At 37.6% G+C, this 16,325-nt stretch overlaps 1 protein-coding gene across 1 annotated transcript in view; it reads left to right on the top strand.

Moving 5' to 3' along the window:
- The window catches only part of wdr11 (WD repeat domain 11), a 114,263-nt gene extending 102,454 nt beyond the window's left edge, over positions 1-11,809 (top strand). The window contains exons 24-29 of the mRNA XM_062058622.1: positions 2,455-2,550; positions 4,492-4,657; positions 4,986-5,083; positions 6,009-6,154; positions 6,655-6,737; positions 8,967-11,809. Of these exons, the coding sequence (XP_061914606.1) occupies positions 2,455-2,550; positions 4,492-4,657; positions 4,986-5,083; positions 6,009-6,154; positions 6,655-6,737; positions 8,967-9,160 (783 nt within the window). The 3' untranslated portion in view covers positions 9,161-11,809. The remainder of the gene's footprint in view (positions 1-2,454; positions 2,551-4,491; positions 4,658-4,985; positions 5,084-6,008; positions 6,155-6,654; positions 6,738-8,966) is intronic.
- Positions 11,810-16,325: the final 4,516 nt, after the last annotated feature.

Genomic DNA, 16,325 nt, shown 5'->3' with positions numbered 1-16,325 from the left:
GGCTTCAGGACAACTGTGTAAATGTCCTTGAGTCGCCAAGCCAGAACCCAGACTTGAATCCAATTGAACATCTCTGGAGAGATCTGAAAATGGCTGTGCCCTGACACTTTCCATTAAACCTGATGAAGCTTGAGAAGTGCTGCAAGAGGAATGGGAAAAACTGCCCAAAGATAGGTGTGCCAAGCTTGTGGCATAACAAAAAAGACTTGAGGCTATAAGTTGCATCAACAAGGTATTGAACAAAGGCTGTAAATACTTTTGTACATGTGAGTTCTTAGTTTTTATTTTTCATTCTTTTGCAAAAAGCTCTAAAAAAAAACATTTTCCACATTCATTCCACCTCTTTATGGGGTATTGCGTGTAAAATTTGAGGACAAAAATTAATCTTCATTTTGGAATAAGGCTTTATTGTAACAAAATATGGAAAAACTGAAGCGCTATGAATACTTTCCGGATACTTTGAGCACTTGTAAGCACATAAACCAACTGTACTTATTAATTAATTAATTATAATCTGTTTTTCTTGTAAAGAAACATTTGTCAGTGAGGAGTACTGAGTAACCACATGGCACCCATTAAGGGGGTTAAGAAAGTTCAAATGCCTATTTTCAAGCGTTTATTCCATAAATAAATACAGTGCAGCCCAGGCTTGGCTACCAGAGTTCATGGCTAGCGATGGTGCCAAAGAAAAAGCCAAAGCTTGAAAACTATCTACCGTTGTTCAAATGTCCTGTTAGGGAACACTCCGCTTCACACAGATTTTGCTTCCTCGATGAAATACATTAACGAACACTGGCAAATAAATAAGACCAAAATAGTGTGCCGGTGTTGTTCAGTAGAGATCGGGAATAGGGCTACAAGCTGGAACTATTATTGGTGCACATCAGACAATAAGGAACTTCATTTACAAAAAAAAAATAGAACCATAATTTCCGGACTATAGAGCGCACCTAAATATAAGCCGCACCCACTTAATTTTTAGACAAATTATATTTTGTATATATATTGGCCGCACACGTCAATTAGTCGCTGGTAAAAACATTGAAATATTAAATATTTAACAAAAGACAGTGTCTGTAACACGGCATACAGTAGCCGAGCGGAGAACGCTGTCTTTATTCTTTCTCCTCCTTCTGTGTGCTGGGACTTCGGTGTCCGAGTTGAGGGTCCTCAGGGTTGCTTCGTCCGGTGTTTTCTCGGCCTCGATTTTGCTTTCAACTTCGTCTAGAGGCGGTTCGCCTGTGGGCTTGTGCCGTTTTCTTTGGAGCGTGGCGGTCCGGCATTTCGGAGCTTGTTGGTGGTGGTGGATTTCCTTTGGACTAAATACTATTTTAAATGTTTCAACTTCAGTTGTTTCTATGCTCAGCCTCAAACCTTATTACAGACACGTGCTCTCACTGAAATTAAAGTACTAATTTTTCAAATAATTTTTTTTTTTTAATATTTCAGAGGCATTAAGCAAGGTTAGACTAATAGCGTCTGGCTTTACCTTGCATAAAGAATAGATAAAAAGACACATTCACATTTTATGAAGCAAGATTAACAAATTAAGAGAAAAAGCTTTTAGATGACACTGAAGAATGAGAATGTAATTTGACTTTCTAATTTCAGCTAGGAAAGCTCTTCTGTAAAAAACATTTTAATAAACCATTTTGTTTTATTAAAAGTTGTACCACTTTTTTAATGAGGAGCCTCATAGTGATTACAAATGGAAAAGTTTCAAAGAACTACACGGACAATCTGTAACTGTGTTTGGCTCATGCTGTCATGAAACAGCCGCTGTGGCAGCAGTGTGGCTGTAATTACTAATATCTGAGACTCCGACAGAGTGTACACAGTTCAGAAGCTTTTAAACACATTTGATGTACACCCTGGGCTGTGACTCACTAAAGAGTTGAGCATAACAACATGAAGAAAAATAAAGCTTTTGTGTCTGATATACAGTGTATAAACCAGTTTGCTTAGAGCCACCCCACGCCCCACCCCCCTCCCCCACACACACACACACACGCTCCCTTTCTTCTATTTTTCTTCGAGCTGTCAAAAGCATATAATGAGCTTTCTGACTCTGAAATATATCTCTGTTTTCATGTTTTACACAAAACAACAACAAAATATCTCATCAGTGCACATGCGCTGGTATCTTGGAAATAATGCACCATTATACAGACTGCGACACTTAAACCTAGAAACTCCTGAATATTTAAAAGCTTGCATAATGAATATGAAATAATCTGTATTCATGCAGTGTCTGTATAATTATCTTCCGTCTTTGGTATTTCGGTCTTCCTAATCACTGCTAATGTCCTGTAGCTTAATCTTTGTTGTTTAGTCAGTCACGCCCTTAACGCATGAAAAAGTTTTGCTCTTTTTAAAAAGTATTTTACTTTTTTCTGTTTGATAAGGCTTGTTGGGAAATAGCGAGCAAGAACTGATAACTTTATTGCTCCTCAGAAATTCCAGTTGGATCGTGTGCACCTGCAGGAGGTGAAGCGCTCCAGTTATGAGCATACTAAGAAATGTGCTGACCAGCTTCTTCTGCTTGGCCAGGTAAGTGCTGCTCTGTCACAAAAGGGTTTCTATTCCACTTTACCTTTTTGTATACATACACAGTCTGGTCTAGTATTTTGAAAACATGTTATTTTTCTACTGCATAAAGGGGCTGGACAATTGTTGTAAAAATAATAATCGCAATTATTTTGATTGATATTGTAATCATGATTAATAACACAAATATTCATTAATTTGAAAACATGAGTATTTATTGTCCCACCGAAACTCAACTTTAAATATAATTAAAAAACTGATTTAAGTTAGTAACAAGGGCAGCACGGTGGCAGAGGGGTTAGTGCGTCTGCCTCACAATACGAAGGTCCTGAGTAGTCTTGGGTTCAATCCCAGGCTCGGGATCTTTCTGTGTGGAGTTTGCATGTTCTCCCCGTGACTGCGTGGGTTCCCTCCGGGTACTCCGGCTTCCTCCCACCTCCAAAGACATGCACCTGGGGATAGGTTGATTGGCAACACTAAATTGGCCCTAGTGTGTGAATGTGAGTGTGAATGTTGTCTGTCTATCTGTGTTGGCCCTGCGATGAGGTGGCGACTTGTCCAGGGTGTACCCTGCCTTCCGCCCGATTGTAGCTGAGATAGGCTCCAGCGCCCCCCGCGACCCCAAAGGGACTAAGCGGTAGAAAATGGATGAATGGATGGAAGTTAGTAACAAATAAACAAAAACAAGTAAAGAATAAGAATAATAGAAATAACAATGGCAATATAAAAAACAATACAATTCATTTTTTTCTCACATTTACTGGTGCAATACATCTTTGGACAATTTTGACCAGTATTTTAGGTCAAAGCATAATAATTGTGGGAATGTATCAATAAGTGTTTTAAGTGCATATTGCGTGTGTAAAGTACTTTTTTGAAACCTTTATTTTGTTACCGCACTTTTATTGTGAAGTGAGAAAGTTGCTTTGCTGTTGTTTTCAGCTTGATGATTAAGGAGACAATTTGAGGCTGTAAAAAAGAGAGCCTCTCATGTAGCAACATCGATGATGTTGTTCAATACAAAAAAAGCAGATGAGATGTGTTGTGGGTGTATGGATCGTTCTTGCTTTAGCTTCGCAGTCCCGAACACATTATTTTCCCAATCAAATGTTCCTTACTCATTCGTTTATCATCTGTTTCACTGTTACAAAATGTTTATACTGTAAATACTGTATTCATTACACACCAGCTGTTTGATTATAACGTGTAGTTATTTCTGATTACAAAATTTGGAAGTGTTGAAATGTAAAATTGCTAATGCTAATCGAGAGCATGTCTATGGCAAATCCAAGCATTAAGTTTGCGCCTCTCTAAAAGTGGAGACTTACTCTCATTTCTAGCGCCTTTTTCTTGCTTTGTTGACATGCAAAATTGTAACATTACTTGAAGGCAGTCCGCTCTTGAGTGCTTGACTGCATGTTTCCCAGCTAAGTGCTTGAGCCGGTGCCGAGGCTGCAACAAGACGTGACGTCACGTGCAACGAAGGTATCAAAATATGGCACTGTTTGATTTTAGGTGGATGGGTACTCGGTAGTACCGGCGGCAATGCCTATAAAAGTACCGAAATCAGTACCCATACATTGTCATGTGGTTAAATAGGATACCTGTGCTGTGTGGACCAAATGAATCAAGATGGAGGATAACCGCTCCCTCTTTCCTCACTTGTATCTCAGCCCACAGTGATTGTAGTCACCTCCCATTCTCACTGTTCCTGCTCTAATCACAGGCTGCAATCAGCAGGCTGTGTATTGGATCTGTCTTTCTCTCTCGACAAAGCTCTGACCAGAGCACAGAGCCTTCATCTCCACCAGATAAAAAGCATGATAATGAACATAATATCCCCCCTATAGTTTTGTCATCACTCCCTGCCTTTTAGGAGCTCCAGCCATAGCTCAGGTAAAACCTCAGACATTACCTTCTAGTGCATTCTGGTTTTGCTTTCAGACGGACCGCGCTGTTCAATTATTGTTGGAGACGAGTGCAGACAACCCCAGCTACTACTGTGATTCACTCAAGGCATGCTTGGTGACCACAATCACCTCATCTGGTCCTTCCCAGTCCACCATCAAACTTGTGGCCACTAACATGATCGCCAATGGCAAGCTAGCTGGTAGGTTTTAGTACCTCGTATGAACCTTTTTGTACTCTGCAAGCAGAAGCCAGTGTGTTCTATTGAATGTCATACAGCTTTAATTAAATCAGCAAAACTTCAAGCATGTAATTGAAGCTAATTTAATTGAAATGTATCTATTACAGGAGTGGTGTCTCATTCACCCACTCACAAAAACCAGCCACTTGTTTAAAAATGTCATTTTGGATCACATCCAAATAGTGCATCAAGACTGTGGCAAATTTACAGCGTTGAAAGAAAGTTATGAAGGACATCATCGCTTGTCATCACATAAATAACTTTTCAACATGCCCTTTTGTTTTACTAGAGGGGGTGCAGCTGCTGTGTTTGATTGACAAGGCTGCGGATGCTTGCCGCTACCTGCAGACCTACGGGGAATGGAATCGTGCCGCCTGGCTGGCTAAGGTAACTTACTGAGAACACTGTCCATCAGTAGGACACATCAGATATGTTGAGGGTGAGCAGTAGTTAGATGATATGTATCTATATTTATATAAGAGGTCAGAATAGCAGCTAAACATCCACAACAGTCCAATCCAACAGCTTTATGACCGAATTGTACGAACACTCAGGCAATTTTTATCATAATAAATAATGCAAATCCAATTAATCTGTTCTGGAACTCCCAAAATATTAGCACAAAACACGCTATTGAGAATTATTAAAGTTGTACATGCAGAAAACTATACGAAGTACATAGAAATGAACGTTTAGCATCACTTTTCTATTTAAGTGTAAACTTGTTAGCGATGAGTGAAGAGGGAGGAAGAGAGGAGACAGGTACCTTTGTACATTGCTACAAGTTTGTTTTAATTTAATAGTGTTTTGTCATCTTTACGAAAGTGCTGGCTTTTGTTTTGGGAAACTGTTTTGGCCCCATTGTGGCTAATTTTGCGTGCGTGCACGCGTGCGTGTGATTGTGCGTGCGCGAGATAAGTATCCATTGATAAAAAGCTGTGTTGTTGTTGTCATATTGACAGCCTATAGTGAGAGGGGTGGTTACGGGTCAAGGAGGAACACATTAAAATGTTGCTGCACAGGCATCTTTCTAGAGGGCAAGGGGGCATCTTTCCACAATGTTCCTTATCTTGTAAGTGAATAATGCATGAATCTTAATGATCAGATTCATCCATATGCAGGAAGTGGGTATCTGCAAATGTATACAATTTTGTGCTGAGCCAAATTAAGATTGTTTGACCTTTTATCACAATCTCTGTGCTGGGATACACAACCACGTGTAGGATAATGTGAACTGCCCTGTTTGTCAAAATACTATGCCGTTTCGCTGCACGAGGTTGATTCATTGCCCTACGCATGGCTCTTTTGTCAGGTGCGTCTCAGCCCAGCAGAGAGTTCAGACGTGCTGAAGCGATGGGCAGAGCATCTGTGCTCCCCTCAGGTCAATCAGAAGTCTAAAGCCATTCTGGTGCTGCTATCCTTGGGCTGCTTTAACAAAGTAGGAGAGATGCTGCACAGGTATGAAGGAGGCTTTATCATAATTTTTGTCTACAATTTTGTACGAGCACAATATAACAAGGTTCATCATGTCTTCTTGTTGAATATACCGTACTAGACATAATTTTGGGTATAATAGATGGAATATTTCAAGGTAAAGTATTCCATCTAATATACCAAAATCTTAAGCGACTAAAAGCAACTGGAAAATGTAATATGAACACTTCAGCTTCTTATCCGCTTTTTTTAAGAATGTCTTTCTTCCTTTTGAAATCACCATCAGTAATTTGAATCAAGATTGTATTTTGGCCACATATCTTATTTTATGTCATGGCTTCTTGGTATTGATTTTTTTTCTTGGTAATCTCATCCTCTTTTATGACACCTTATGTTCTAAAGCACATTCAGGAGGCATCGGAACATCAACTGTGGTGGATGTTTCAGGGTCACTAACATCAAAGGAGGCATAGTGCTGTTTTCTGACAATTGTCTGTGTCTTTCTCCTCCTGCCTCGCGGCCAGCATGAGGCACTTCGACAGCGCCGCCCTCTTTATCGAAGCCTGTCTGAAATACGGGGTCATGGAGGTCAACGACTCGTCTAATATCCTTTTCGAAAACCCATTACGCTGCTCCAAGGACCCGAGATTTAGCTTTTACGGTAACTTTTTATGGCTTCTCTGTGATGGGCGAGCGCTTTTCAGAGAGCTATTTGGTTTCTCAATTGTTGAAGCTGATATCAAAGCTTAGCAGACAATTTCAACATAAATATACAACAACTTAAGTATCTAAGAAGTGGATCCCTGCATATTCAGCATGTATGCCTTGCATATTTGCAGATTTCTTATTACTTAAAAAAATACTTTATTTGTGGGAAAACCCGCCCATTTGTATGAGGTTTTCTCCCATTTTTATTTTTTTACAGAACACTCATCTCTTTCCCCTGTGGTCGGTAATAATTTATAAATACAGTGTACCTTAACTTACAAAACACTCATCCAATATCATCTTCGCCCATTACAATTATTTGAAATCAATTTTAATTTGTGCTTTGTCTCCTAAAACAAAACAATTTTAACATGTAACATGCCTTTTAAAAATATAAACACTTTAAGATAAATGTTCGAAAAACAATATGATACAATGTACTACCAACAACTACAATAGTTTTATGAGGTACATTCACCTTTAACTTTTACGGTATGTCCTTCGAGCTGTTTTTCCTTCAAACACACCATCAGCAGCTTTTCCGTATTTTCATAAATAAATGTCCGCCGTTTAGATATTATTTTAACGTCCTTGGTTGGCACTAAAGCTGACTTCTGCTTCAGTTTCATGCAGACTAGCAATGCTAAGCTCAAACTCAGTATTCATTAATATTTGTATTAATTAAATGAATATCACCCGCTTCTCCTGCTCAGCACTTTCTTTCACACTCACTTTCTTATGTCATGTCGATCTCTAGCTGTAAGCTAATGCTAAGTACTAATGCTGAGTAAGACCAGATATTTTGGTCAGAGCTTACGTGGTTCACTGTGATATTTGATACACCAACTAATGGCGGGATGCCTGTAACTCAAAGTCTTGCTTGTAACTCAAAAGGGAACTGCACTTTTTTTGGAATTTTGCCTATCGTTCACAATCATTATGAAAGACATGACAACGGATGGATTTTTTTAATGCATTCTAAATATTTTATACATTTGCTTACAATGGAACCTATAGGAGCCGTTCAATTCTGCCTGTAGAGCCCCTAAAAAAACATCCAAATACCTCCATTAGGGTTTTACATACATGATGTAAGTATACTGTATATGTAATGTAGTAATGGGCACATTTATAATTACATTTAATACCGGTATGTACGTATTTTGATCATTTTAAGCATACACGGCGCATTATTTTCACAAACCTATCACGTTTGCTTTTTTTTAGTTCATCACTGATTTCTGCTCACTGCAAGCTTAATGAGAGCTAACACACATAATAAAACATCACTTTCTGTATAAGGTCCGCTGTCATTAGGATGCCGATTGCTAGGATGTTCATATATTCCCATTTGGATGAAAAATGTCTCAAAATCCTCGCGAAAAGACGGGGTGTCGTTCTCGCCAGTTCCAGATCCTAAATGGCTATTGAAGTGTCCCAAATTGTCGGGTTATATCTTCAGCAATCTATTTTTCAGGAGAGAGGCATGCTTTATAATCTATAATAAACCTACTGGGAGCAGGGAAAGGAGGAAGCAGCTGATCAGCTGATGATGTAATACAGGAAGTGACCACAGCGCCGCTATAAATGGTTTGTCTGCGCTAGTGGAGTTCCCATTGGCTACGCTCTAAGCAGACTTTTATTTACGGTTATTTAATATTTAGAATACAATTTTTAAAAATCCATCTGTTGCCATGTCCTTCATAATGATTGTGAACTATAGGCAAAATTCTAGAAAAAGTGCAATTCCCCTTTAAAGTATAACACTTAGCCGAAAGACAGCTCTTATCTCAAAACACTCTTTAAGTTGGGGCACTCTTAAGTTGAGTTACCGTTGTATGTGCTTCCTTCTGTCTAATCCTGCTGTTCTTTACTTTTTATGTCAAGACTTGTGACAGCAGAGACAAAGCCAAATACAAATAAATAGACTAGTCTGAGTGCACAGTTTTTCTTTGGAGGTAAATTGTAATTCATAAAACTTTCTGACATCTGGCTAATCTTTAAGCAAGAAAATGCATTGTCATCACTCATTGTCTTAAAATGCATGTTTAGGCTTGTTTACACAATGAGTTGACATGTGTTTGATCGTGACCTATTAAGTCTTCCTTGACCTGGTGTTTTTCACATAAACTCATCGAGGCTGCGTTTTTGGAGTACGCACGGCTGCTGCGCTCGCTTGGCCTACGAGAAGGAGCGGCTCTCTGGGCATCGCGGGTAGGTACCGCGGGGGAGCAGCTGATGGAAGAGTTGTTCAAGGGGGACGGAGGAGGGCCAGAAGTCACACTTAATGATGATGAAGCCAAGCTGGCGACTGACGCATGAGGATGAACGGATTACGTTCGGAAAATAAACCTTTTTTCCGTGGAACTGTGATCATCTGCATCGTTAGAAGACAGAAGAGTTTCCATTTTGTCATTTATTGCTTGTTTCGGTCTACCCGCATCTGTGGCTGGGGCAGGATTGACATTTCGTAATGTTTGTTTTTTGTAATGGTGCAAACATTGTTGTTTGTGGGCAGCTGTGTTTGCATGCTGCTGCCTTTAAAGATTATATGTTATTTTCCCAAAAGGTAAAGTAATGCACATTATTGTTCACAGTGACGTCTGACTATAGAATTTAACTCATTTTTTATAGTGGTTATTGCGTGTGCGTGTGTTAATTAGTGTAGCAAAATGTGCTGTTCTGCTGCTGTGATGAAACGTATGTGTTATTTGCACCCTCCAATATTTTCATTTTGAGTATGCACTCCCTTAAGGAAAGATTACTCTCACTGTTAGCTCATTCCACCAAAATATTGCACTTTCTAATTGAACCTAAATGAGAATAATAACTTGCAAGAGCTGAGGGTGTCAGTGTTGCTCTGCAAAAGAAGGCTTGAAATTAAGCGACCAAACATGCATAATCCATTCCTATTTGAAACTTACTTGTACAGTCAAGCCTAAAATTATTCATAGTCAGGTCAACTTTTTGTTAGTTTTCATTGCTGAATTTGTTGAATAACTATTTTAGTTGAAAATGCATGAGACAAAAGAAATACATTTTCAGTATTTTCTTACATTCTGTCAGAAAGTTCCATATCCAAAACTAGTTACAGGTGTTATACATTAATACAGGCATATCCAATGTGTTGCAGGTAAGTTCCTAAAAATGGTGTCCAAACATTTTTCCACTTGCATACAGAAAGATTTTAAAATGCAGATTTATGTTAAATGAGACCAAACAAATTGTATGTTGGATAGATGTTTACATTCAATATGTCAACATATTTCAGATAATCGAGTTGGTAATACACACTCCACGTGCTTGTCGGGGTGCCCTGCAAATCGGAATCTTGTTCCCCTGCAAATAGAGGAGCTGCTTGCATTTGATTAACGAGTAAATATCTGACACCAGATACACGTCCTGTCTTTCACTTTTAAAGCGTACTGCACTGTGTGAAAATTCCGTACAACTTGTTTGCGTGCCGAAAATTCTGAATACGATCGTTCAGATGTAATCTAGATCTGACTAATATAGGTCTATGAGCATGAACTAATATGAATACATTTACCGTACACCCCTTGTGTTTACAAGGGGTCTAAATACTAATCCCTCATGGCACGTCTTCTTATTCTCTGGCAGACCAAAGGCCTCATTAAAAAAGTTGTTGTGCACAAAAAAGTTGGGTCTTTAGGGTTGAAATGTTTGTAAGTAACTTTCTCTGCAAACATTGGAATTCATAGAAAACTTGACCGCGGAAAAAGGTTTGTTTTCGTACGCAATCTTCCGCAAAACTTTTCAGACAGAATCAGCGACGCCCGAAGTAAAGGTCATACTTGCATAAAAAACACATCACATTTCATAGTATACAAGCCTTCCTTTAAGCTTAGATACATTGTGTATTTGTTAGAGCCTACTAATCTAAATATAGTGCTGTGTTCATGTAGTTATTTACATGTAGCTGTACTGTGGTGGGTCATTGAAGTGTTGTTTATTTTACTCATTTTGAATTGCACTTTGTGAATAGGTTGTGAGGTCTTTTACTTTGTGTGTGGCCACACTGTCAATCATTACTTTTTCTGGCTAAAGACCAAAAAAAACAGATTGCAGCACAATATTTTGTTAAATAAATCATGTTGAAATATTAATACATTTAGACTTTGGGAGTTTATAACACGGTTGGAGTACAAATGGTTGGATTTCACAAAGCTACGCAGCATACACACAACCACTATGTAATCTCATAATATTATTATTTCCACTCATATAGTTTCATAGGATAAACAACTGTACAAAAATATATATTGATTGTGCTAATGATATATTGCAATCATCTTGTATGTATATCAGTTGCCCAAAAGAGGTTTAAATATTGCTTATGTTGACTACTTGTGTCATGCAACGCAATGTCTGCTTTACTTGACAAAATAAAAAAATATTTGGACCAAGACTTGGCAATCAGGAGGCTAAGACATGAACATGTTCTTCAAAAGTTTAGCAACAGTTCTCAGTCCCGGTGGATCTTATACTATGTTGGTCAAATATTGTCATTCTAAATGTTGTTTTAATTAGATATGAAGTTATATATCCCCTCCAAAATAATTATGCTATGTTATAAACACCAATCTGAAAATGTCGCCTTTTTGGATTTGTCATCGCTACATTCCTTCATTGGCAGTCAGTCCATCACTTGAACTCATCACCATACTCATGAGCAGTTTTGCATTGACCATTTATGGACACAAGTGGGAGAACACCATGTTGAAGGAAGTCTTTAGTGTGGCCATAATTTATCATCAGAAGAGTGCCTAAAAGTCTACAAAGTATGCTTTAATTGATCCGATTTTTGAGGGAGTTTTTGCATATGTACATTTTGAGATTAGTGCGTATGCAATGTTTTGTTACGGAATCAACGCACCATTTTTTTTACAAAACCTAAAACCAGTGACGTTTGCACGTTGAGTAAATCGTAACTAAAAACAGAATACAATGATTTGCAAATAACGTTCAACTTATATTCAATTGAATAGACTGCAAAGACAAGATATTTAATGTTCGAACTGAGAAACTTTTTTTTTTTTTTTTCAAATCATTAACTTGGAATTTAATGGCAGCAACACATTGCAAAAAAGTCGCCTTTCCTTTTAACAACACTCAGTAAACATTTGGGAACTGAGGAGACCAATTTTTGAAGCTTTTCAGGTGGAATTATTTCCCATTCTTGCTTGATGTACACCTTAAGTTGTTCAACAGTCCGGAGTCTCCGTTGTCGTATTTTACGCTCCATATTGCAACACACATTTTCAATTGGAGACAGGTCTGGACTACAGGCAGACCAGTCTAGTACCCGCACTCTTTTACGACGAAGCCACGCTGTTGTATAACATGTGCAGAATGTGGCTTGGCATTGTCTTGCTGAAATAAGCAGGGGCGTCCATGAAAAAGACATTGCTTGGATGGCAACATATGTTTTTTCACAGATGTGTCAGTTACCCATGCCTTGGGCACTAATACACCCATATCCCATCACAGATGCTTGCTTTTGAACGTTGCACCTATAACAGTCCGGATGGGTCTTTTCCTCTTTGGTCCGGAGGACACTACGTCCACAGTTTCCAAAAACAATCGTCAGAACACTTTTCCACTTTGCATCAGTCCATCTTAAAAGAGCTCGGGTCCAGCGAAGCCGGCGGCGTTTCTGGGTGTTGTTGATAAATGGCTTTCGCTTTGCATAGTAGAGTTTTAACTTGCACTTACAGATGTAGCGACGGACTGCAGTTACTGACAGTGGTTATCTGAAGTATGTCTGAGCCTGTCTGGTGATATCCTTTACACACTGATGTCGTTTTTTGATGCAGTACCGCCTGAGGGATCGAAGGTCATGGGCTATCAATGTTGGTTTTCGGCCTTGCCGCTTACGTGCAGTGAGTTCTCCAGATTCTCTGAACCTTTTGATGATATTACGGACCATAGATGGTGAAATCCCTAAATTCCTTGCAATAGCTCGTTGAGAAATGTTGTTCTTAAACTGTTCGACAATTTGCTCACGCATTTGTTCACAAAGTGGTGACCCTCGCCCCATCCTCGTTTGTGAATGGCTGAACATTTCATGGAAGCTGCTGTTATACCCAATCATGTTCCCAATTAGCCTGTTCACCTGTGGGATGTTCCAAATAAGTGTTTGATGAGCATTCCTCAATTGCTCAGTCTTTTTTGCCACTTGTGCCAGCTTTTTTTAAACGTGTTGCAGGCATCAAATTCCAAATGAGCTAATATTTGCAAAAAAATTGAACAATTTACCAGTTTGAACATTAAGTATGTTGTCTTTGCAGTCTATTCAATTGAATATAGGTTGAAAAGGATTTGCAAATCATTGTATTTTGTTTTTATTCACGATTTACACAACATGCTGACTTCACTGGTTTGGGGTTGTGTATATAAATGAGGCCCCAGGTGTGTACAAGCAGTGTTTAGAAGCAGACAGGATGCATACCACATTCATTTGCTGCAGCTTGCCTCAAACAAAGTAACATAAGGTATAAAGGCGACTACATTATTCTTCAAGTTACCAGACTACTTAGTAGTGGAATGTATAGGTTCAGAAAATGTCAAATATGTTAAAAAATGCATATCTCAAACACAAACTATTCTTAAATTCTTTTGCTGCTAATCATACCAAATAAAAATCATGTTTAACAGATATTTTGACCAAGGTAAGATTCATTAACTGCATGCCATGCAGACCACAAGGACATATTTGATTAGTATTTGTTTGGAAAAAAAAAAAGTATTTTGTTTAACTGTGTGAATATTAACAGGATGAGCTGTCAACAGGTCTTGAAAAGAATCGTTTTCACACATGCTTAAAGAAAAGGGTTCTAACTTGTCGCCATATTTCCCCTGCACGTATTCTCTATACCAGGGGTCACCAACCTTTTTGAAACCAAGGGCTACTTCTTGGGTACTGATTAATGCGAATGGGTACCAGTTAGATACACACTTAAATAAATTGCCAGAAGTAGCCAATTTGCTCAATTTACCTTTAACTCTGTTATTATTAATAATTAATGATATTTATCTTTGTGGAAACACTGATCATCTTAATGATTTCTCACAATAAATATATATAGAAACAGATAAATATCAATATGCAACACTTTATTTTTATATTTTCTCTAAGTGCACATTTTTCAAATTGAACATTTTCAAATGATCACTTCTAAGACAGTCTTGTGAAATCACAATATCCCATTTTAACTAGCTAGCCACTAACATTTTTTAACAAATCATGAATTACTTTGCACCATGTTTGTACAAATAACTCATGTAAAATACAAAAGTAAACTCTCAAATTTTTAAATCATGTCACACTTTGAACTGGACACCAAATCTGTTATATGTTTCTTTGTCAGTTAGTGGGAAGCCTGGCATTGCATGCTGTTAACTAGTGTGTTGTACTCTGGTGTGTAATTTGACACTGCAACTCTGAGTGAGTCTTGCAGATGTGCATCAGTGAGGCGTGTTCTGTGTTTGTTCTTGATGAAGTTCATGTCAGAAAAGGCTGATTCACAAAGATAAGATTTTTCCTCATTGTTTGCGGAACCTTCTTAATCTTTTGGACATATGTTCACAGCAATCTGGCCTTAAGCTTAATTATGATAAATGTAAAATGTTAAGGATCGGAAATCTAAAGGGAACGTCCTTTCGAATGGAATGCAAAGTGCCTGTTTTGTGGACAGATGGACCAGTTAACATACTTGGTGTTGTTGTCCCAGAAAATCTGGAAGATCTAGGCTCAGTAAATTATGATAATCGACTAAGAAAGCTGGACAAAATTATGCAATTATGGAAAGGGAAATCCCTAACCTTGTATGGTAAAATGTCTATTGCCAACTCGTTAATTATTCCTCAATTTATTTATTTGTTTTTGTCATTACCAGCTCCATCACAAAACTTTTTTAAGATTTATTAGCGGAGGGTCTTCGATTTTGTCTGGAACGGCAAACCAGAAAAGATTAAAAGAAAGGTTTTGTACAAAGAGTATGAATATGGGGGCCCGGAACTTCTCAACCTTGAAGCTATGTGTCTGTCTTTAAAAGCATCAATTGTTCCAAAGATGTATTTAAACATTGAGTGGTACACATGTACTGTATCAAAAGAAATGGTATCCTTTTTTACAAGTGATCCCCTCCCAGAGAGTCTGCTGGGAAACATGGTGGGGTTCATAAAGGAAACAATCCACCCATAGTGGTGTTTTCAATTTTATGTGCCAGAAAAAAGAGACGATATTTTGCAGCAGTTAATATGGATGAACTCTAATATTGTAATAGATGGAAAGCCTTTCTTTTGGAAAAATATGTTTGAAAGAGGAATCATTTTTGTCAATGATATTATCAATGAGAATGGTAAAATTATGAAGTATGATGAATTTAGAGCTATGTATGGTGATGCTTGCTCAAGCTTTTCATTTTATCAACTAACTGGAGTAATTGGGAAAAGATGGAAACAAATAATTAATTATGGAACTACTAAATTATTAGTTTGTAAACCTCTAATAAGAAATTCTAGTTGGCAAAAAGGAACTAAAATAAATAGAAAAATGGAAAATGGGAGGACTTTTTTGACTGCCCGTTGCCATGGGATGCCATATTCAAACTAATCTATAAAACCACTATCGATGTGCAAAATCGTTATTTTCAAATTACAATTATTTATAACTTCTTACCCACAGGGAAAATGTTAAAATTATAGAATATGACAGAGTCAGATGATTGCTGATTTTGTTGTCAGGAGCCTGAATCCACCCTGCATTTGTTTTGGTATTGTCATATTGTGTCTTTGTTTTGGGTGGAAGTTGAAAAAATGTGTTTAAGGATTGGTTTGTTTATGAAGCTTAATGTGGTTTCTGTTATTTTAGGAGAGTTAATTGACAATCATGATTTAGTCAATTTAATTATAGTACTCGGTAAAATGTTTATTTTTAAGGCCAAAAACAGATATTCACTTAGTATTACTTTCTTTAAAACATTTATTCAGTATTTTCTAACTTTAGAAAGTTACATGGTTGAAAACGATAATGATGCCAAAAAACATTAAAAAAAAGATGAGAAATCCTCAAAGGCTTATTTTGAAAGTATAATTATGTTTATAGATTATATGATATCTGTTGTTGTGTTCCCTAATTTGAGTGACCTGGACATAATCTGGACTGTACATAAATGCTTATTTTGAAAATGTAATTTTGTTTATAAATTATATGCAATCTGTTGTGTTCCCTAATTTTTTTCTGTGTACATGAATGAAGGTGTGTGCTGCTGAGTCCGACTTGGACATTATGTGGACTGGGCCTAGTTTAAAAAACCCTTTAAACAAATCTAATTTCATTGACAACCTGGTCTGTTGAAGATAAGGCCCTTTTTTTAAAAAATAAAATAAGATAAATAAATAAATAAAAATTTCTTGGATAAAAAAGAAAGTAAAACAATATAAAAATAATTGCATACATTTT

This window comes from Entelurus aequoreus, linkage group LG09 (genome assembly GCF_033978785.1).
Source record: "Entelurus aequoreus isolate RoL-2023_Sb linkage group LG09, RoL_Eaeq_v1.1, whole genome shotgun sequence".
In the NCBI taxonomy this organism is placed as follows: domain Eukaryota; kingdom Metazoa; phylum Chordata; class Actinopteri; order Syngnathiformes; family Syngnathidae; genus Entelurus; species Entelurus aequoreus.
Note: the sequence above shows the minus strand (reverse complement) of the source record. Positions and strands in the feature narration are given on the sequence as shown.